This window comes from Nerophis lumbriciformis, linkage group LG25 (assembly GCF_033978685.3).
Source record: "Nerophis lumbriciformis linkage group LG25, RoL_Nlum_v2.1, whole genome shotgun sequence".
In the NCBI taxonomy this organism is placed as follows: Eukaryota; Metazoa; Chordata; class Actinopteri; order Syngnathiformes; family Syngnathidae; genus Nerophis; species Nerophis lumbriciformis.
Genome location: NC_084572.2, coordinates 2,676,441 through 2,698,802, shown reverse-complemented (window position 1 = coordinate 2,698,802; position 22,362 = coordinate 2,676,441). Strand labels below are relative to the sequence as shown.

At 43.7% G+C, this 22,362-nt stretch overlaps 2 protein-coding genes across 3 annotated transcripts in view; one reads left to right on the top strand and one right to left on the bottom strand.

Annotated features, from left to right (window-relative positions):
• Positions 1-4,887, top strand: part of dclre1c (DNA cross-link repair 1C, PSO2 homolog (S. cerevisiae)) — a 49,724-nt gene extending 44,837 nt beyond the window's left edge. Inside the window, exon 15 of the mRNA XM_061983557.1 lies at positions 4,200-4,887. Coding sequence (XP_061839541.1) covers positions 4,200-4,810 — 611 coding nt within the window. The 3' untranslated portion in view covers positions 4,811-4,887. The remainder of the gene's footprint in view (positions 1-4,199) is intronic.
• Positions 4,888-4,952: 65 nt separating this feature from the next.
• Positions 4,953-22,362, bottom strand: part of cpm (carboxypeptidase M) — a 43,669-nt gene continuing 26,259 nt past the window's right edge. For both annotated transcript variants that reach the window (XM_061983559.1, XM_061983560.1), the window contains exons 4-10: positions 15,142-15,314; positions 6,151-6,250; positions 5,958-6,063; positions 5,717-5,887; positions 5,472-5,624; positions 5,252-5,400; positions 4,953-5,187 (exon numbers count right to left, since the gene is read on the bottom strand). In XM_061983559.1, the coding sequence (XP_061839543.1) occupies positions 4,963-5,187; positions 5,252-5,400; positions 5,472-5,624; positions 5,717-5,887; positions 5,958-6,063; positions 6,151-6,250; positions 15,142-15,314 (1,077 nt within the window). In that variant the 3' untranslated portion in view covers positions 4,953-4,962. The remainder of the gene's footprint in view (positions 5,188-5,251; positions 5,401-5,471; positions 5,625-5,716; positions 5,888-5,957; positions 6,064-6,150; positions 6,251-15,141; positions 15,315-22,362) is intronic.

Here is a 22,362-nt window from a genome sequence, read left to right as displayed (position 1 = left end):
CCCAGGTTGCTCTGATAGTGGCCTTCAACTCTTCTGCGTTTTTGGGTCTGGCATTCTGCATCTTCCTTTTCACAATACCCCACAGATTTTCTATGGGGCTAAGGTCAGGGGAGTTGGCGGGCCAATTTAGAACAGAAATACCATGGTCCGTAAACCAGGCACGGGTAGATTTTGCGCTGTGTGCAGGCGCCAAGTCCTGTTGGAACTTGAAATCTCCATCTCCATAGAGCAGGTCAGCAGCAGGAAGCATGAAGTGCTCTAAAACTTGCTGGTAGACGGCTGCGTTGACCCTGGATCTCAGGAAACAGAGTGGACCGACACCAGCAGATGACATGGCACCCCAAACCATCACCCAACCATGCAAATTTTGCATTTCCTTTGGAAATCGAGGTCCCAGAGTCTGGAGGAAGACAGGAGAGGCACAGGATCCACGTTGCCTGAAGTCTAGTGTAAAGTTTCCACCATCAGTGATGGTTTGGGGTGCCGTGTCATCAGCTGGTGTCGGTCCACTCTGTTTCCTGAGATCCAGGGTCAACGCAGCCGTCTACCAGCAAGTTTTAGAGCACTTCATGCTTCCTGCTGCTGACCTGCTCTATGGAGATGGAGATTTCAAGTTCCAACAGGACTTGGCGCCTGCACACAGCGCAAAATCTACCCGTGCCTGGTTTACGGACCATGGTATTTCTGTTCTAAATTGGCCCGCCAACTCCCCTGACCTTAGCCCCATAGAAAATCTGTGGGGTATTGTGAAAAGGAAGATGCAGAATGCCAGACCCAAAAACGCAGAAGAGTTGAAGGCCACTATCAGAGCAACCTGGGCTCTCATAACACCTGAGCAGTGCCAGAAACTCATCGACTCCATGCCACGCCGCATTAACGCAGTAATTGAGGCAAAAGGAGCTCCAACCAAGTATTGAGTATTGTACATGCTCATATTTTTCATTTTCATACTTTTCAGTTGGCCAACATTTCTAAAAATCCCTTTTTTGTATTAGCCTTAAGTAATATTCTAATTTTGTGACACACGGAATTTTGGATTTTCATTTGTTGCCACTTCAAATCATCAAAATTAAATGAAATAAACATTTGAATGCATCAGTCTGTGTGCAATGAATAAATATAATGTACAAGTTACACCTTTTGAATGCAATTACTGAAATAAATCAAGTTTTTCAAAATATTCTAATTTACTGGCTTTTACCTGTATATGATGATATGTGTGTGTATGTTACTCATCAGTTACTCAGTACTTGAGTATTTTTTTCACAATATACTTTTTACTTTTACTCAAGTAAATATTTGGGTGACTACTCCTTACTTTTACTTGAGTAATAAATCTCTAAAGTAACAGTACTCTTACTTGAGTACAATTTCTGGCTACTCTACCCACCTCTGATCATTACATTGATGTCAATGTTACATGTACTAATTAAATTACCATAACTTGCTCGATTTTCCACCAATTTACAAACGGTTTGCCTTGTTACAAATCTTATTACATGTAGATATGACATAGGATGCTGCACCTGTTGAAATTACCTCTTTCGCTTTAAAAAAAAAAAGACTTAATTGTGCAACATAGTTGTGTAGGGTCAGTGTTAGTCAGTTCTCTGATTATTTTAAACCGTTTCAGAATACATTATTAAAAGCTATTTTTAACATTTTAAAAACAAAATTCAAAGATTATTTCATTAATTTTTTGGCTGAATCAAAAGAAATTCCATAAATTAGAAAACAAATGTTCAAGAAGAAGTGAAAATATAAAATAATGTTACGGTTGGATGTTATTGCTGGTGGACCAGTTCTGGCTGAAATATGTGATTATGGTGTTTGTTGTCGTATTATTTATTTGGGTCACATTTTGTATTACCCTGTATTGTGTTTATGTGGTATGAAATAACCTTCATCGGCGCGCAACATTTTTTTTATCCACTTCTTTCTCCGTAAATCTTGATACATATTGACGATGACCCGCCCTGCTATACTTCTGATTGGCTCTGAGCATTTTTCAGCGTTTTTCGCCTGACCAATCAGAAAGAAGGGGCCGTCCAAGCATACCCGCCCCCAAAGTGCCAAAAAGAAACATGACAGCGCGAGGAGTAGTGATGGGTCCGGCAACACCGATGCATCGGCGCATGCGTCGAGCTCATAGAGCAAAACCCTGTGTCGGTGCGCGTACCGCTTTTAGAAAGTCACGTGACCGATCATGAGCTGTTTTGGTCACGTGACCGATACGCCAACTGTGTCGCACTGACGCCTCCTCTGTGCCCTGTGAGCGGCTCTTTTCTACAGCCGGAGAAATAATAACTAAGAAGAGAAATCGTCTAAAATGTAATACGTCGGAAAAACTTTTTTTTTTAATTTATAAAAATGTGTAAAAAAAATCAAATTAAAAAAATTCCCAGTCCACAATCATCCACAACACGTTCTCTTAGATTTCCATGTTATGATACATGTTCACATTATTTATTGACTGTATCTAAAAAAGATACAAATATATTTTTATTTAAATGAAGATATGAAATAATCCTAAATGAAATACGATGACTTGGTTTATATTATTGTATATACTAGGGCAGGGGTCACCAACGCGGTGCCCGCGGTCACCAGGTAGCCCGTAAGGACCAGTTCACACCTGTTCTAAAAATAGCTCAAAAGAGCAGCACTTACCAGTGAGCTGCCTCTATTTTTTAAATTGTATTTATTTACTAGCAAGCTGGTCTCGCTTTGCTCGACATTTTTAATTCTAAAAGAGACAAAACTCAAATAGAATTTGAAAATCCAAGAAAATATTTTAAAGACTTGGTCTTCACTTGGAATAAGCGGTAGAAAATGGATGGATGGATGGGTCTTCACTTGTTTAAATAAATTCATTTATTTTTTACTTTGCTTCTTATTACTTTTAGAAATACAATTTTAGAGAAAAAATACAACCTTAAAAATGATTTTAGGATTTTTAAACAAATATACCTTTTTACCTTTTAAATTCCTTCCTCTTCTTTCCTGACAATTTAAATCAATGTTCAAGTAAATTTATTTATTTTTTATTGTAAAGAATAATAAATATTTTAGCTTCTGTTTTTTCGACGAAGAATATTTGTGAAATATTTCTTCAAACTTACTATGATTAAAATTCAAAAAAAATTATTCTGGCAAATCTAGAAAATCTGTAGAATCAAATTTAAATCTTATTTCAAAGTATTTTGAATTTCTTTTAAAATTTTTGTTCTGGAAAATCTAGAAGAAATACTGATTTGTCTTTGTTAGAAATATAGCTTGGTCCAATTTGTTAAATATTCTAACAAAGTGCAGATTGGATTTTAACCAATTCAAAACATGTCATCAAAATTCTAAAATGTATTTTAATCAGGAAAAATGACTAATGATGTTCCATAAATTCTTTTTTAAATTTTTTCAAAAAGATTCAAATAATCTAATTTTTCTCTTCTTTTTGTCGGTTGAATTTTGAATTATAAAGAGTCGAAATTGAAGATAAACTATGTTTCAAAATTGTATTTTATTTTTTTTCATGTTTTCTCCTCTTTTAAACCGTTCAATTAAGTGTTTTTTTCATCAATTATTCTCTACAAAAAACCTTCCGTAAAAGGAAAAAAAAATGTACGACGGAATGACAGACAGAAATACCCATTTTTTTTATATATATAAATGTATTTATTTAGCTATTCTTGTTTAAATCACACTTACGTGTAACTTACAAATGACAATATATTTATTTATTTAAGTGTGTATCAAACTGGTAGCCCTTCGCATTAATCAGTACCCAAGAAGTAGTTTTTGGTTTCAAAAAGGTTGGTGACCCCTGTACTAGGGCATCAAATCAGTGTCAGTTGAGTCGGTCCATAGGTTGCCTGTAGGGATTTTTAATGTCCAGCAGATGTCAGTATTTAGTCACACAGTATCAATACAGTTTTGCAATGTGTCGAAACGCTTCATGACGCCTCATCAACCCATCACTAGCGAGGAGAGATGCCAGGAGTACACAGAGACCGCGCAGAAAGGCACCGCGCGCGCGCAAAAAGGCACCGCGCACGCGCAAAAAGGCACCGTGCGCGCAAAAGGGTGTCGCGCGCGCACGAAGTGGAGAATCAGCGCGCGATAACAGTTTTTATGCGCTCGGATTTTTGACGCCATATTCCTGTCAGCACACACACGCTAATCACTGTTTTTTGGTTTGACAGCTCCCAGTCCGCACAACACAGCACCCCCTGCCTCTGAGGAGGACTCGGTGCATGCGACACTCCTGCCACCCAGCACAAACATTTACACAAACAACTACATGGACTGTACTGAGTCCAATGACGAGGACGAGGACGAGGACGAGGCGAGCGATGAGGAGGTTAACACCCAGGCAGAACGTGGCTCAGGTGAGCCCCCCAGGTGGGAGGACTTTTTTACCGTGGAGAGCCTACCAGACAGCCAGAACAGCCAATCAGAGCCCTGCTCCGTCTCAGGCTCCTCCCCCTCCAGGAGGACAGACTCACAGACATTTGAAGTGTTCAGCGAACAGGAGGAGAGTCCGGATGACAACTTTAGTCTGGCTCTGTCCGCCTCCTTGTCCAACCATTCCTCACAGAACCAGGACTCAGATCCTCCTCGCACCTTCATCCATTCACAGAACGCCAGCGGCTCCCCGGAAGAGCTTCCGGAGTCTCAGGCGTCGTCAGACTTTGACATTCCCTGCACCCCGGAGTCCAAGAGGCCATCCCCTGACGAACTGTCTCAACTGTACAGGAAGTTGGCGTCGGGAGAGGAAGTGCTGCCGCAGACAGGAAGTCAGTGTTCTACGTGACAGGAAGTCACAGCTCTGCTTGAGGTAGTGATTACAAAATAATGATTTGTCTGGAAATAAAGGGGAAAAAAACTGCCGCTGACGTGTTCCTGGGAGGATCTCTCCCTCCGACATGTTTGTGCATTCATGTCATCTTGACCTCGGACCTGGCTTTAGCTGAATAATGAGTTGAGCGTGAGCATCAGCCCGAGTCCCAGAACCGTCGTTGTCCATGTGGGTTTATTGCTGGCCCCCGCCGCCTCCACTTGGGGTGACGGGTTGATGGTCGTCACGGCGATGCGACGCAGCAGGAAGTCGTGTTTGAGGGCCGAGTTGTGGTCCGGACCGTATGGCACGTAAAAGGTCTCCGTCAACACACGGTGACCCGGGTACGTCACCTGACAAAGACGGGAGGTCAGAGTTGAAAATGTTTGCGTGTCCACCACTGGAGGGCAGTGTTACCGTGAAGGTGTAGGTTCCTGGCAGCAGCAGTCGGTAGTATTCTCCATGTCGGTCCGTCCTAAAGGGACACATGTTGCGGCGACCTTTGACCTCCACCACGGCGTTCTGCACCGGCACCCCAGAGGCATCAAACACACGCCCTTTGACCCCTAAACGCACATTTCACGGAGCTCGCTCAGCAGGACATTGAAGCGTGCGATGGATGAGCGTGGCTACTGACCCAGGTGCACCTGCTGGATGAAGGCCAGCAGACTCTTCCTGTTGTCCGACCACAGAGCAGGAAGTTGTTTGGCCGGAGGGAACTTGCAGCAGGACACTTCCAAAGTCAGCTCCAGACACTGAGCCCACACGTAGTTGTAGTCCTGCATCCCACCTGGCAAATTGACAGCGCAACATCAAGGGACGGGGCTACTTCGTCACACAGCACAAAGCGAACTGTGTGAGGCATCATGGCGGTGCGCTGACCTGACAAGGGGTACCACCGGTAGCCGTTGGTGATGCCGTCGGCAAACGACGCATCGTCGTCACAGCCCCCTCCCTGATGCATGGAGGCGTGGTTGTGGGAGTACACCTTAGCCAGGTGGACGAACACGTCGTTGTCCGGCGTGAGGCTCGCCCGACCCACCAGCTCGCTGCCTGGACGCAGTGTGGATACATCACACGCTCTGCCACGGCGGTCACGTGACAGCGGCCGGTGTGTGTTTACCGCCATTGCTGTTGTCGTAAGGGTAGTTTGCCACCAGAGCGCCACCGTGAAGGTTCGCCGAGAGGACAAATGTCTCCGTCTTCAACCAGCCGATCACGGCCTGCACCTGCAAGGACGCGCACGTTCAGGCCGGCGAGCGCAGAGCGATGTCGTCGTCATCATCATCATCATCATCATCATCATCATCACTCACCTCAGCCTCTCTCCTCTCCACGTCCGCCGGCTGACCCTCCTGCAGGCCGGCGAAGGCGTCCGGGAAGTTCCTGTTCAAGTCGACGCCGTTACGGTTGAACCTGGCCAAGAATCGCATGATCAAATCAGCCCAACAAGCCTAACTTGTTTTTTTCCATGCAGCTCACACACACACACACACACACACACACACACACACACACACACACACACACACACACACACCATACTTGCCAACCTTGAGACCTCCGATTTCGGGAGGTGGGGGGGTGGGGGTGGGACTGGGGCGTGGTTGTGGGCAGGGGCGTGGTTAAGAGGGGAGGTGTATATTGACATACATATACATATATATATATATATATATATGTATGTGTGGGGAAAAAAATCACAAGACTATTTCATCTCTACAGGCCTGTTTCATGAGGGGGGGTTCCCTCAATCGTCAGGAGATTTTAATGGGAGCATTCGCATACCATGGTTTGTATAGGGCACAGAGTGGGTGGGTACAGGCTGGCCTAGGGGCGTGGTGATTGGCTCATGTGTTACCTAGGAGGTGTTTCCGTCTATGGCGGCATGTTGTTACAATTTCGCTGCGCTTGTTGAGGGATGACAGGTCTGGACGGTAAATAATAAACAGTTTCTCTTTCAAGCATAGGTTGCATCTTTTATTACCACTATTGTAAGGTGTGCTGGATGCAAGAATTTGCCATGTTATTGAATATTCAACATTATTGTCTTTGAGGTCCCAAATGTGTTTGCTGAGTTCTGTGGTATTTCGCAGGTTTTTGTTCCTGAAAGAAGCCTTGTGATTGTTCCATCTGGTTTTGAATTCACCCTCGGTTAATCCTACATATGTGTCGGATGTGTTAATGTCCTTGCGTATTACCTTAGATTGGTAGACAACTGATGTTTGTAAACACCCCCCGTTGAGGGGGCAATCAGGTTTCTTTCGACAGTTACATGCTTTATTGGTTTTGGAGTCGCTCTGACTGGGGGTCGACGGCTCATTTGCAATTGTTTTGTTGTGGTTTGAGATGATTTGTCGTATATTGTTCATGCAGCTGTAGCTCAATTTAATGTTGTTCTTGTTGAATACTTTTTAATGTTGTTCTTGTTGAATACAAGAACAACATTAAATTGAGCTACAGCTGCATGAACAATATACGACAAATCATCTCAAACCACAACAAAACAATTGCAAATGAGCCGTCGACCCCCAGTCAGAGCGACTCCAAAACCAACAAAGCATGTAACTGTCGAAAGAAACCTGATTGCCCCCTCAACGGGGGGTGTTTACAAACATCAGTTGTCTACCAATCTAAGGTAATATGCAAGGACATTAACACATCCGACACATATGTAGGATTAACCGAGGGTGAATTCAAAACCAGATGGAACAATCACAAGGCTTCTTTCAGGAACAAAAACCTGCGAAATACCACAGAACTCAGCAAACACATTTGGGACCTCAAAGACAATAATGTTGAATATTCAATAACATGGCAAATTCTTGCATCCAGCACACCTTACAATAGTGGTAATAAAAGATGCAACCTATGCTTGAAAGAAAAACTGTTTATTATTTACCGTCCAGACCTGTCATCCCTCAACAAGCGCAGCGAAATTGTAACAACATGCCGCCATAGACGGAAACACCTCCTAGGTAACACATGAGCCAATCACCACGCCCCTAGGCCAGCCTGTACCCACCCACTCTGTGCCCTATATAAACCATGGTATGCGAATGCTCCCATTAAAATCTCCTGACGATTGAGGGTACCCCCCCTCATGAAACAGGCCTGTAGAGATGAAATAGTCTTGTGATTTTTTTCCCACACATACATATATTGCGCTCTACTACGGTATCGAGCACTATTTTTTGGATAACCTTATTAAGACATATATATATATATATATATATATATATATATATATATATATATATTAGAGATGCGCGGATAGGCAATTATTTCATCCGCAACTGCATCAGAAAGTCGTCAACCATCCGCCATCCACCCGATCTAACATTTGATCAGAACCGCACCCACCCGTTGTTATATATCTAATATAGATGATGCAAGGCATTAGTGAGGTTATAAAGCTTTTGCCTGTTAAAGAAAGGAGACTGATCCAATGCAGCACAGACATTCGCGTGCCACTCTGTCACGACCCAGACGCACACCAGTGCGCAATCATATGGGAGCCGCGCTGAGCGCACCTCCAAGCGCGTCTCGCTGCCGGCGACGGCCGGGTATGGGCCCGACGCTCCAGCGCCATCCATTTTCAGGGCTAGTTGATTCGGCAGGTGGGTTGTTACACACTCCTTAGCGGGTTCCAACTTCCATGGCCACCGTCCTGCTGTCTATATCAACCAGGGTGAGCCCCACCCCTTTCGTGAGCGCACTGCGCGCGGAGTGACCCCTGTTACGCGCCCCCGGCAACAGGGGTGGCGGGCAGGTAAGCTGCGCGGGCGGAGCGCGCGGAGTGACCCCTGTTACGAGCCCCCGGCCACGGGGGTGGCGGGCAGGTAAGCTGCTTACCTGCTGCGCGTGACGCCGGCCGCGGCGAAGGCGGACGAGGCGGGGTGTCGGTGCGGTGGGCGCGGACGAAGGCGGACGAGGCGGGGTGTCGGTGCGGTGGGCGCGGTGGTGACCCTGGACTTGCGTCGGGCCCTTCTCGCGGATCGCCTCAGCTACGGCTCCCGGTGGGGCCCTCTCGGGGGAAGGGGCCTCGGTCCTGGACCCCGGCGAGGCGTCCCTTCTCCGCTCCGTAAAAGTGTCCATCTCTTTTTTTTTTTTTCTTCTGTTGTGGCATATGCAGCAGGTGCCTGCTCGTTTTTCGTATGTGGGTAACAACATTTAACTATGTATATATATTTCCCAATTGGTTTAACTGACACCCGCCTGAATCTATTTAAAATCTAATTTTTTTTTATTAACCGCCCGACCCGACCCGACCCGCGGATAATCCGCGGACTCCTTAGTTCTGCCCGCAAACCGCGCATTTTTAATATATATATATATATATATATATATATATATCTCTACATCCTGAAAATATGCAAACAAAACTGTGTTTAGATAATTGATACTTCAAACTTGCATAAATAAATATTAAGGAATATAACATAACTTGGCTTCTGAGAGCTTCAAAATGTAATGAATAAAATGCTAAAGTTGTTGATAAACAAGCAATTATTTTAATAATTAAATATGGTCATTTTAAATGAATTATTATGATCATTTAAAATTAATTATTTCATATATGTTTATGGAGTCAGGAAAAAATACAAATAAAAACAATTCATTTTGATGTTTTTAGCAAAATATAGTAAAAATGTATTTAGTTTTTTTTTTGTAATTAATTAATATATTTAATTTTAGGTAAGATAAACATTATAATACAATGTGTCTCTAGTCTGGATGATTTAGTTCTTGTCACCCTGTTGTCCTCCTGTCATAAAAAAAAAAGGCTGTCCTCACTCAGGTCCTCATGGAGCTGGAGGGGGCGTGGCCTCCAGCTCCGGCTGAAAATCGGGAGGTTTTCGGGAGAGGCGCTGAATTTCGGGAGTCTCCCGGAAAATTCGGGAGGGTTGGCAAGTATGACACACACACACACACACACACACACACACACACACACACACACACACACACACACACATGTCTTGCCTACTTTGTGTGGACCCACGTTTGGTTAGTCCAGGGGTCGGCAACCCAAAATGTTGAAAGAGCCATATTGGACCAAAAATACAAAAACAAATCTGTCTGGAGCCGCAACAAATTAAAAGCCATATTACATACAGATAGTGTGTCATGAGATATAAATTGAATTAAGAGGACTTAAAGGAAACTAAATGAGCTCAAATATAGCCACAAATGAGGCATAATGATGCAATATGTACATATAGCTAGCCTAAATAGCATGTTAGCATCAATTAGCTTGCAGTCATGCTGTGACCAAATATGTCTGATTAGCACTCCACACAAGTCGATAACATCAACAAAACTCACCTTTGTGCATTCATGCACAACGTTAAAAGTTTGGTGGACAAAATGAGACAGAAAAAGAAGTGGCATAAAACACGTCCTAGAAAGTCGGAGAAAGTTATACATGTAAACAAACTAAGGTGAGTTCAAGGACCGCCAAAATTAGTAGGACAAAACGGCACTCGCCAAATACTCGAATCAGTGAAGCGTGTTTAATATAAACAGTGTGCTTTGTAACAATTAGGGAGGTTTGTGTCATGTTTGTCCTCCTACAGAAACTATATTAAAACAAACACAAAAAAAAATTTCCCCTCATCTTTTTCCATTTTTCATACATTTTTGAAAAAGCGCCAGAGAGCCACTAGGGCGGCGCTAAAGAGCCGCATGCGGCTCTAGAGCCGCGGGTTGCCGACCCCTGGGTTAGTAGGTTGTGAGGGCCCCCCTTTCCACTATAGCTAGAATGATGAAAAAAAAAAATCTAGCACTAGATGGGAGTAGAGAGTTGCAATGTCACTTCAGAATGCAAAACACACAAAGTAAAACAAATATTTTACTTCTGTAGTTGTGAGGACCAGGCAAATGTCCTCACAAGTGAAAAGGTCCTCACAGAAAGGGTGGTTTGTCAAGTGTATGTCCACACAAGGATGTTGAGACAAGTACACACACACACACACACAGGTTATCATTTGGAATGGGGACCAAGTTTTTGATCATCACTTGTGGGGACCACCCTTTCTACAGGTGGTGGAGGCATAAAAAAAATGGTGTAAAATGTCCACTGCCCAGTTAGCTCATACACGTCTTTAAATCTCTGGATTGATGAAGTAATGTGCTGATCATTCTTACTGGGGACCCTGGGGGAAAAGAGTTAATATGGTTCATGGGGACCAAATTTAAATCATTTTGCATAATTCACACAAATTTGTACGTGACTAATGAGGACCATTTTAAAAAAAGAAAAAAGGTTCAAATGAAATTTGACATGATGGTGAGAATACAGCACTACAGCTGTCCTCTTATAGGAAGTTTCACCACTTAAATGTTAAAGCAAATCTTGCATCTTCTGTGACATTACTGAAAACTGCTATTTAGCAGTAATGAAGTTGTCTGCACCTCCAACTACCATATATAGAAGGATATAGAATGGATCTGACTATCATTTAAAAAGGTTTCCCAGTAGGGGACCTGTTTTTTGTCCCCATACCGTCAGAGGTCCCCTAAAGGTGACTGTGTAAACAGAGCGATGTCCCCATTAAGTAAGCCTTGCCAGAACACACACACACTAGAGATGCGCGGTTTGCGGGCACAACCGCGGAGTCCGCGGATTATCCGCGGATCGGGCGGATGAAATTAAAAAAAAAAAAGATTTTAAATAGATTCAGGCGGGTGTCAGTTAAACCAATTGGTAAATATATATACATAGTTAAATGTTGTTACCCACATACGAAAAACGAGCAGGCACCTGCAGCATATGCCACAACAGAAGAAAAAATAAAGAAGAGATGGACACTTTTACGGAGCGTAGAAGGGACGCCTCGCCGGGGTCTGGGACCGAGGCCCCTTCCCCCGAGAGGGCCCCACCGGGAGCCGTAGCTGAGGCGATCCACGAGAAGGGCCCGACGCACGTCCAGGGTCACCACCGCGCCCACCGCACCGACACCCCGCCTCGTCCGCCTTCGCCGCGGCCGGCGTCACGCGCAGCAGGTAAGCAGCTTACCTGCCCGCCACCCCCGTGGCCGGGGGCTCGTAACAGGGGTCACTCCGCGCGCTCCGCCCGCGCAGCTTACCTGCCTGCCACCCCTGTTGCCGGGGGCGCGTAACAGGGGTCACTCCGCGCGCAGTGCGCTCACGAAAGGGGTGGGGCTCACCCTGGTTGATATAGACAGCAGGACGGTGGCCATGGAAGTCGGAACCCGCTAAGGAGTGTGTAACAACCCACCTGCCGAATCAACTAGCCCTGAAAATGGATGGCGCTGGAGCGTCGGGCCCATACCCGGCCGTCGCCGGCAGCGAGACGCGCTTGGAGGTGCGCTCAGCGCGGCTCCCATATGATTGCGCACTGGTGTGCGTCTGGGTCGTGACAGCGTGGCACGTGAATGTCTGTGCTGCATTGGATCAGTCTCCTTTTTTTAACAGGCAAAAGCTTTATAACCTCACTAATGCCTTGCATCGTCTATATTAGATATATAACAACGGGCGGGTGCGGGCGGGTGCGGGCGGGTGCGGTTCTGATCAAATGTTAGATCGGGTGGATGGCGGATGGTTGACGACTTTCTGATGCGGTTGCGGATGAAATAATTGCCTATCCGCGCATCTCTAACACACACACACACTCGCAAGTGTGTTGGAGTGCGTATTAACGGCCTGATTTACTAAGATCCAAATACCTCGTGCTAAATAGCGTGTACAATCTACAAACCCCATTTCCATATGAGTTGGGAAATTGTGTTAGATGTAAATATAAACGGAATACAATGATTTGCAAATCCTTTTCAACCCATATTCAGTTGAATATGCTACAAAGACAACATATTTGATGTTCAAATTTTTTTTTTGCAAATAATAATTAACTTAGAATTTCATGGCTGCAACACGTGCCAAAGTAGTTGGGAAAGGGCATGTTCACCACTGTGTTACATGGCCTTTCCTTTTAACAACACTCAGTAAACGTTTGGGAACTGAGGAGACACATTTTTGAAGCTTCTCAGGTGGAATTCTTTCCCATTCTTGCTTGATGTACAGCTTAAGTTGTTCAACAGTCCGGGGGTCTCCGTTGTGCTATTTTAGGCTTCATAATGCGCCACACATTTTCAATGGGAGACAGGTCTGGACTACAGGCAAGCCAGTCTAGTACCCGCACTCTTTCACTATGAAGCCACGTTGATGTAACACGTGGCTTGGCATTGTCTTGCTGAAATAAGCAGGGGCGTCCATGGTAACGTTGCTTGGATGGCAACATACAGGTAAAAGCCAGTAAATTAGAATATTTTGAAAAACTTGATTTATTTCAGTAATTGCATTCAAAAGGTGTAACTTGTACATTATATTTATTCATTGCACACAGACTGATGCATTCAAATGTTTATTTCATTTAATTTTGATGATTTGAAGTGGCAACAAATGAAAATCCAAAATTAGAATATTACTTAAGGCTAATACAAAAAAGGGATTTTTAGAAATGTTGGCCAACTGAAAAGTATGAAAATGAAAAATATGAGCATGTACAATACTCAATACTTGGTTGGAGCTCCTTTTGCCTCAATTACTGCGTTAATGCGGCGTGGCATGGAGTCGATGAGTTTCTGGCACTGCTCAGGTGTTATGAGAGCCCAGGTTGCTCTGATAGTGGCCTTCAACTCTTCTGCGTTTTTGGGTCTGGCATTCTGCATCTTCCTTTTCACAATACCCCACAGATTTTCTATGGGGCTAAGGTCAGGGGAGTTGGCGGGCCAATTTAGAACAGAAATACCATGGTCCGTAAACCAGGCACGGGTAGATTTTGCGCTGTGTGCAGGCGCCAAGTCCTGTTGGAACTTGAAATCTCCATCTCCATAGAGCAGGTCAGCAGCAGGAAGCATGAAGTGCTCTAAAACTTGCTGGTAGACGGCTGCGTTGACCCTGGATCTCAGGAAACAGAGTGGACCGACACCAGCAGATGACATGGCACCCCAAACCATCACCCAACCATGCAAATTTTGCATTTCCTTTGGAAATCGAGGTCCCAGAGTCTGGAGGAAGACAGGAGAGGCACAGGATCCACGTTGCCTGAAGTCTAGTGTAAAGTTTCCACCATCAGTGATGGTTTGGGGTGCCATGTCATCTGCTGGTGTCGGTCCACTCTGTTTCCTGAGATCCAGGGTCAACGCAGCCGTCTACCAGCAAGTTTTAGAGCACTTCATGCTTCCTGCTGCTGACCTGCTCTATGGAGATGGAGATTTCAAGTTCCAACAGGACTTGGCGCCTGCACACAGCGCAAAATCTACCCGTGCCTGGTTTACGGACCATGGTATTTCTGTTCTAAATTGGCCCGCCAACTCCCCTGACCTTAGCCCCATAGAAAATCTGTGGGGTATTGTGAAAAGGAAGATGCAGAATGCCAGACCCAAAAACGCAGAAGAGTTGAAGGCCACTATCAGAGCAACCTGGGCTCTCATAACACCTGAGCAGTGCCAGAAACTCATCGACTCCATGCCACGCCGCATTAACGCAGTAATTGAGGCAAAAGGAGCTCCAAGCAAGTATTGAGTATTGCACATGCTCATATTTTTCATTTTCATACTTTTCATTTGGCCAACATTTCTAAAAATCCCTTTTTTGTATTAGCCTTAAGTAATATTCTAATTTTGTGACACACGGAATTTTGGATTTTCATTTGTTGCCACTTCAAATCATCAAAATTAAATGAAATAAACATTTGAATGCATCAGTCTGTGTGCAATGAATAAATATAATGTACAAGTTACACCTTTTGAATGCAATTACTGAAATAAATCAAGTTTTTCAAAATATTCTAATTTACTGGCTTTTACCTGTATATATACCATGATATACCGGCCCCAGACACATTTTTGTCTCAAAATTTGGCCCCCTGAGTCAAAATAATTGACCAGGCTTGGTTTAAAGTCATATCCAACAACTTTTTATTGTCTACTGAGTTTCATTTTTTTTTGTGATTTCTGCTGGTGGTGTGCCTCTGGAGTTTTTCAATGGAAAAAAATTGCGCCTTGGCTCAAAAAAGGTTGAAAAACACTGCCTTAGTGTGTAATAAGTTGTTTTGAAACGTGGACCCCCGACTTAAACAAGTTGAAAAACTTATTGGGGTGTTACCATTTAGTGGTCAATTGTACGGAATATGTTCTGTACTGTGCAATCTACTAATACAAGTCTCAATCAATGACGTCTGGAGTTGTGTAGTGAAAGCTGCAGTAATGATCAGTTAGCAGCAGAGGGCAGCACAAACCCACCACAAAAGTGTGTGTGTGTGTGTGTGTGTGTGTGTGTACCTGCCCTGGCTCCTCTGACAGTGTGTGTCAGAGTCCTCAAAGCCGTCAGGGTTCATGGTGGGCAGGATGTGGATGCGGGCGCTCTCCAGTAGCCGCACTGACCAGGTCTCGTTACCACGGTAACCACGCACCACCTCGTCCACCAGACGTAAGAGCAGCTCGCGGCCCAGAACCTGCACCGCAGAAGGCAAAACTCAACACTTCCTGCAACTGCTTTCACAGTCAGGTCACAGCGCCACCCGTCACCTGCCCTCAGTTCTGGAAAGTTTTCCTGAAGAGTATCTTTTCTTTACAGCGGTTGACGCACGGCGAGGGAGGGGGTGTGGCAGGAAGTGACGTCACGGATGACAGCATGATGAAAGCAGGAGGAAGAGGAGACGGGTGGGAAAGGTGCATTCTAGTCAACGCACGTCGGGACAAGAGTGCCCTACGGCCATCTGGCTGGTTGCCACGGTACCCGTTTAACACACACAAACACAGAGTGGTGTTCCTCTACGTATGTGTCGTCACATGATCACACCGCTTACCAGCACACAAAGGCTGAATCTACACACAGGAAGTTGTTTGTGTTGATGTGCGCTAACGGAAGCGACATCCATAATACACTCTTGTTGACTGTTCTTTGCCAAACAGGAAGCTGCCGTCCTCAAGGCCGCGTTTCCTGCCTGTCATCAAGTCCGAATATTAGGGAGCAATCAGCAATCTGCTCGCCGTTGTTTAATGCCGGCGTCTCTTATCAGGCGCCAACCTAATGATGCACGTCTCATTTGACAGCACACATGCACCATTACAGCGGACACAAAGGTCGCCATCTTGCTCAGGTCACCTGGTAGGGCATGAAGTTTTGGGCACCACACGATTCGATTTGATTCTTGGGTGTAACGATTTGATTCAGAATTGATTCTCGATTCTCTCATTTGGTGCCAGTTTTATGATGAACTGCATTCCTCCATAAAATAGCTCTGATACATTCTTGTATTACTTGAAAGAAAACTGGTTTTGTTGAGTAACATTTTACCCAAACATTTAATAGTCAAATACAAATTAAAGCTGCAAGCAGCATTGGTCGGGCCCGCGTATTTGGCAGGTGCTAGTCCTAAGTGTCCTAAAATTTTTGTCCAGTTTTAGTCCTAAATGTCCCAATACTTTTGTCAAGTTGTAGTCCTAAGTGTCCCAATACTTTTGTCAAGTTGTAGTCCTAGGTGTCCCAATACTTTTGGCCAGTGTAAGTGTCCCAATACTTTTGTCCAGTGATAGTCCTAAGTGTCCCAATACTTTTGTCCAGTTGTAGTCCTAAGTGTCCCAATACTTTTGTCAAGTTGTAGTCCTAGGTGTCCCAATACTTTTGGCCAGTGTAAGTGTCCCAATACTTTTGTCCAGTTGTAGTCCTAGGTGTCCCAATACTTTTGGCCAATGTAAGTGTCCCAATACTTTTGTCCAGTGGTAGTCCTAAGTGTCCCAATACTTGTGTCAAGTTGTAGTCCGAAGTGTCCCAATACTTTTGTCAAGTTGTAGTCCTAGGTGTCCCAATACTTTTGGCCAGTGTAAGTGTCCCAATACTTTTGTCCAGTTGTAGTCCTAAGTGTCCCAATACTTTTGTCCAGTTGTAGTCCTAAGTGTCCCAATACTTTTGTCCAGTGTAAGCGTCCCAATACTTTTGGCCAGTGTAAGTGTCCCAATACTTTTGTCAAGTGGTAGTCCTAAGTGTCCCAATACTTTTGTCTACTTTTAGTCCGAAGTGTCCCATTACTTTTGTTCAGTGGTAGTCCTAAGTGTCCCAATACTTGTGTCAAGTTGTAGTCCAAAGTGTCCCAATACTTTTGTCAAGTTGTAGTCCTAGGTGTCCCAATACTTTTGGCCAGTGTAAGTGTCCCAATACTTTTGTCCAGTGATAGTCCTAAGTGTCCCAATACTTTTGTCCAGTGGTAGTCCTAAATGTCCCAATACTTTTGTCCAGTTGTAGTCCTAGGTGTCCCAATACTTTTGGCCAGTGTAAGTGTCCCAATACTTTTGTCCAGTGGTAGTCCTAAGTGTCCCAATACTTTTGTCCAGTTGTAGTCCTAAGTGTCCCAATACTTTTGTCCAGTGTAAGCGTCCCAATACTTTTGTCAAGTGGTAGTCCTAAGTGTCCCAATACTTTTGTCTACTTTTAGTCCGAAGTGTCCCATTACTTTTGTTCAGTGGTAGTCCTAAGTGTCCCAATACTTGTGTCAAGTTGTAGTCCGAAGTGTCCCAATACTTTTGTCAAGTTGTAGTCCTAGGTGTCCCAATACTTTTGGCCAGTGTAAGTGTCCCAATACTTTTGTCCAGTGATAGTCCTAAGTGTCCCAATACTTTTGTCCAGTTGTAGTCCTAAGTGTCCCAATACTTTTGTCAAGTTGTAGTCCTAGGTGTCCCAATACTTTTGTCCAGTGGTAGTCCTAAGTGTCCCAATACTTTTGTCCAGTGGTAGTCCTAAGTGTCCCAATACTTTTGTCCAGTTGTAGTCCTAAGTGTCCCAATACTTTTGTCCAGTGTAAGTGTCCCAATACTTTTGTCAAGTGGTAGTCCTAAGTGTCCCAATACTTTTGTCTACTTTTAGTCCGAAGTGTCCCATTACTTTTGTTCAGTGGTAGTCCTAAGTGTCCCAATACTTGTGTCAAGTTGTAGTCCGAAGTGTCCCAATACTTTTGTCAAGTTGTAGTCCTAGGTGTCCCAATACTTTTGGCCAGTGTAAGTGTCCCAATACTTTTGTCCAGTGATAGTCCTAAGTGTCCCAATACTTTTGTCCAGTTGTAGTCCTAAGTGTCCCAATACTTTTGTCAAGTTGTAGTCCTAGGTGTCCCAATACTTTTGGCCAGTGTAAGTGTCCCAATACTTTTGTCCAGTGGTAGTCCTAAGTGTCCCAATACTTTTGTCCAGTTGTAGTCCTAAGTGTCCCAATACTTTTGTCCAGTGTAAGCGTCCCAATACTTTTGGCCAGTGTAAGTGTCCCAATACTTTTGTCAAGTTGTAGTCCTAAGTGTCCCAATACTTTTGTCTACTTTTAGTCCGAAGTGTCCCATTACTTTTGTTCAGTGGTAGTCCTAAGTGTCCCAATACTTGTGTCAAGTTGTAGTCCGAAGTGTCCCAATACTTTTGTCAAGTTGTAGTCCTAGGTGTCCCAATACTTTTGGCCAGTGTAAGTGTCCCAATACTTTTGTCCAGTGATAGTCCTAAGTGTCCCAATACTTTTGTCCAGTTGTAGTCCTAAGTGTCCCAATACTTTTGTCAAGTTGTAGTCCTAGGTGTCCCAATACTTTTGGCCAGTGTAAGTGTTTCAATACTTTTGTCCAGTGGTAGTCCTAAGTGTCCCAATACTTTTGTCCAGTGGTAGTCCTAAGTGTCCCAATACTTTTGTCCAGTTGTAGTCCTAAGTGTCCCAATACTTTTGTCCAGTGTAAGTGTCCCAATACTTTTGTCAAGTGGTAGTCCTAAGTGTCCCAATACTTTTGTCTACTTTTAGTCCGAAGTGTCCCATTACTTTTGTTCAGTGGTAGTCCTAAGTGTCCCAATACTTGTGTCAAGTTGTAGTCCGAAGTGTCCCAATACTTTTGTCAAGTTGTAGTCCTAGGTGTCCCAATACTTTTGGCCAGTGTAAGTGTCCCAATACTTTTGTCCAGTGATAGTCCTAAGTGTCCCAATACTTTTGTCCAGTTGTAGTTCTAAGTGTCCCAATACTTTTGTCAAGTTGTAGTCCTAGGTGTCCCAATACTTTTGGCCAGTGTAAGTGTCCCAATACTTTTGTCCAGTGGTAGTCCTAAGTGTCCCAATACTTTTGTCCAGTTGTAGTCCTAAGTGTCCCAATACTTTTGTCCAGTGTAAGTGTCCCAATACTTTTGTCCAGTGGTAGTCCTAAGTGTCCCAATACTTTTGTCCAGTTGTAGTCCTAAGTGTCCCAATACTTTTGTCCAGTGTAAGCGTCCCAATACTTTTGGCCAGTGTAAGTGTCCCAATACTTTTGTCAAGTGGTAGTCCTAAGTGTCCCAATACTTTTGTCTACATTTAGTCTGAAGTGTCCCAATACTTTTGTCCAGTTGTAGTCCGAAGTGTCCCAATACTTGTGTCAAGTTGTAGTCCGAAGTGTCCCAATACTTTTGTCAAGTTGTAGTCCTAGGTGTCCCAATACTTTTGGCCAGTGTAAGTGTCCCAATACTTTTGTCCAGTGATAGTCCTAAGTGTCCCAATACTTTTGTCCAGTTGTAGTCCTAAGTGTCCCAATACTTTTGTCAAGTTGTAGTCCTAGGTGTCCCAATACTTTTGGCCAGTGTAAGTGTCCCAATACTTTTGTCCAGTGTAAGTGTCCCAATACTTTTGTCAAGTGGTAGTCCTAAGTGTCCCAATACTTTTGTATACATTTAGTCTGAAGTGTCCCAATACTTTTGTCCAGTTGTAGTCCGAAGTGTCCCAATACTTGTGTCAAGTTGTAGTCCGAAGTGTCCCAATACTTTTGTCAAGTTGTAGTCCTAGGTGTCCCAATACTTTTGGCCAGTGTAAGTGTCCCAATACTTTTGTCCAGTGATAGTCCTAAGTGTCCCAATACTTTTGTCCAGTTGTAGTCCTAAGTGTCCCAATACTTTTGTCAAGTTGTAGTCCTAGGTGTCCCAATACTTTTGGCCAGTGTAAGTGTCCCAATACTTTTGTCCAGTTGTAGTCCTAAGTGTCGCAATACTTTTGTCCAGTTGAGTCCTAGGTGTCCCAATACTTTTGTCCAGTGTAAGCGTCCCAATACTTTTGGCCAGTGTAAGTGTCCCAATACTTTTGTCAAGTGGTAGTCCTAAGTGTCCCAATACTTTTGTCTACTTTTAGTCCGAAGTGTCCCATTACTTTTGTTCAGTGGTAGTCCTAAGTGTCCCAATACTTGTGTCAAGTTGTAGTCCGAAGTGTCCCAATACTTTTGTCAAGTTGTAGTCCTAGGTGTCCCAATACTTTTGGCCAGTGTAAGTGTCCCAATACTTTTGTCCAGTTGTAGTCCTAAGTGTCCCAATACTTTTGTCCAGTTGTAGTCCTAAGTGTCCCAATACTTTTGTCCAGTTGTAGTCCTAAGTGTCCCAATACTTTTGTCAAGTTGTAGTCCTAGGTGTCCCAATACTTTTGGCCAGTGTAAGTGTCCCAATACTTTTGTCCAGTGGTAGTCCTAAGTGTCCCAATACTTTTGTCCAGTTGTAGTCCTAAGTGTCCCAATACTTTTGTCCAGTGTAAGCGTCCCAATACTTTTGGCCAGTGTAAGTGTCCCAATACTTTTGTCCAGTTGTAGTCCTAAGTGTCCCAATACTTTTGTCCAGTTGTAGTCCTAAGTGTCCCAATACTTTTGTCCAGTTGTAGTCCTAAGTGTCCCAATACTTTTGTCCAGTGTAAGCGTCCCAATACTTTTGGCCAGTGTAAGTGTCCCAATACTTTTGTCAAGTGGTAGTCCTAAGTGTCCCAATACTTTTGTCTACATTTAGTCTGAAGTGTCCCAATACTTTTGTCCAGTTGTAGTCCGAAGTGTCCCAATACTTTTGTCAAGTTGTAGTCCTAAGTGTCCCAATACTTTTGTCCAGACTACCAATACTTTTGTCAAGTTTTAGTCCGAAGTGTCCCAATACTTTTGTCAAGTTGTAGTCCTAAGTGTCCCAATACTTTTGTCCAGACTACCAATACTTTTGTCAAGTTTTAGTCCGAAGTGTCCCAATACTTTTGTCCAGACTACCAATACTTTTGTCAAGTTTTAGTCCCAAGTGGCCCAATACTTTTGTCAAGTTTTAGTCCTAAGTGTCCCAATACTTTTGTCCAGACTACCAATACTTTTGTCAAGTTTTAGTCCGAAGTGTCCCAATACTTTTGTCCAGTTGTAGTCCGAAGTGTCCCAATACTTTTGTCAAGTTGTAGTCCTAAGTGTCCCAATACTTTTGTCCAGACTACCAATACTTTTGTCAAGTTTTAGTCCGAAGTGTCCCAATACTTTTGTCAAGTTGTAGTCCTAAGTGTCCCAATACTTTTGTCCAGACTACCAATACTTTTGTCAAGTTTTAGTCCCAAGTGTCCCAATACTTTTGTCCAGACTACCAATACTTTTGTCAAGTTTTAGTCCCAAGTGGCCCAATACTTTTGTCAAGTTTTAGTCCTAAGTGTCCCAATACGTTTGTCCAGACTACCAATACTTTTGTCAAGTTTTAGTCCGAAGTGTCCCAATACTTTTGTCAAGTTGTAGTCCTAAGTGTCCCAATACTTTTGTCAAGTTGTAGTCCTAAGTGTCCCAATACTTTTGTCCAGACTACCAATACTTTTGTCAAGTTTTAGTCCGAAGTGTCCCAATACTTTTGTCAAGTTGTAGTCCTAAGTGTCCCAATACTTTTGTCCAGACTACCAATACTTTTGTCAAGTTTTAGTCCCAAGTGTCCCAATACTTTTGTCCAGACTACCAATACTTTTGTCAAGTTTTAGTCCCAAGTGTCCCAATACTTTTGTCCAGATTACCAATACTTTTGTCAAGTTTTAGTCCCAAGTGGCCCAATACTTTTGTCAAGTTTTAGTCCTAAGTGTCCCAATACTTTTGTCCAGACTACCAATACTTTTGTCAAGTTTTAGTCCGAAGTGTCCCAATACTTTTGTCCAGTTGTAGTCCGAAGTGTCCCAATACTTTTGTCAAGTTGTAGTCCTAAGTGTCCCAATACGTTTGTCCAGACTACCAATACTTTTGTCAAGTTTTAGTCCGAAGTGTCCCAATACTTTTGTCAAGTTGTAGTCCTAAGTGTCCCAATACTTTTGTCCAGACTACCAATACTTTTGTCAAGTTTTAGTCCGAAGTGTCCCAATACTTTTGTCAAGTTGTAGTCCTAAGTGTCCCAATACTTTTGTCCAGACTACCAATACTTTTGTCAAGTTTTAGTCCCAAGTGGCCCAATACTTTTGTCAAGTTTTAGTCCTAAGTGTCCCAATACTTTTGTCCAGACTACCAATACTTTTGTCAAGTTTTAGTCCGAAGTGTCCCAATACTTTTGTCCAGTTGTAGTCCGAAGTGTCCCAATACTTTTGTCAAGTTGTAGTCCTAAGTGTCCCAATACTTTTGTCCAGACTACCAATACTTTTGTCAAGTTTTAGTCCGAAGTGTCCCAATACTTTTGTCAAGTTGTAGTCCTAAGTGTCCCAATACTTTTGTCCAGACTACCAATACTTTTGTCAAGTTTTAGTCCCAAGTGGCCCAATACTTTTGTCAAGTTT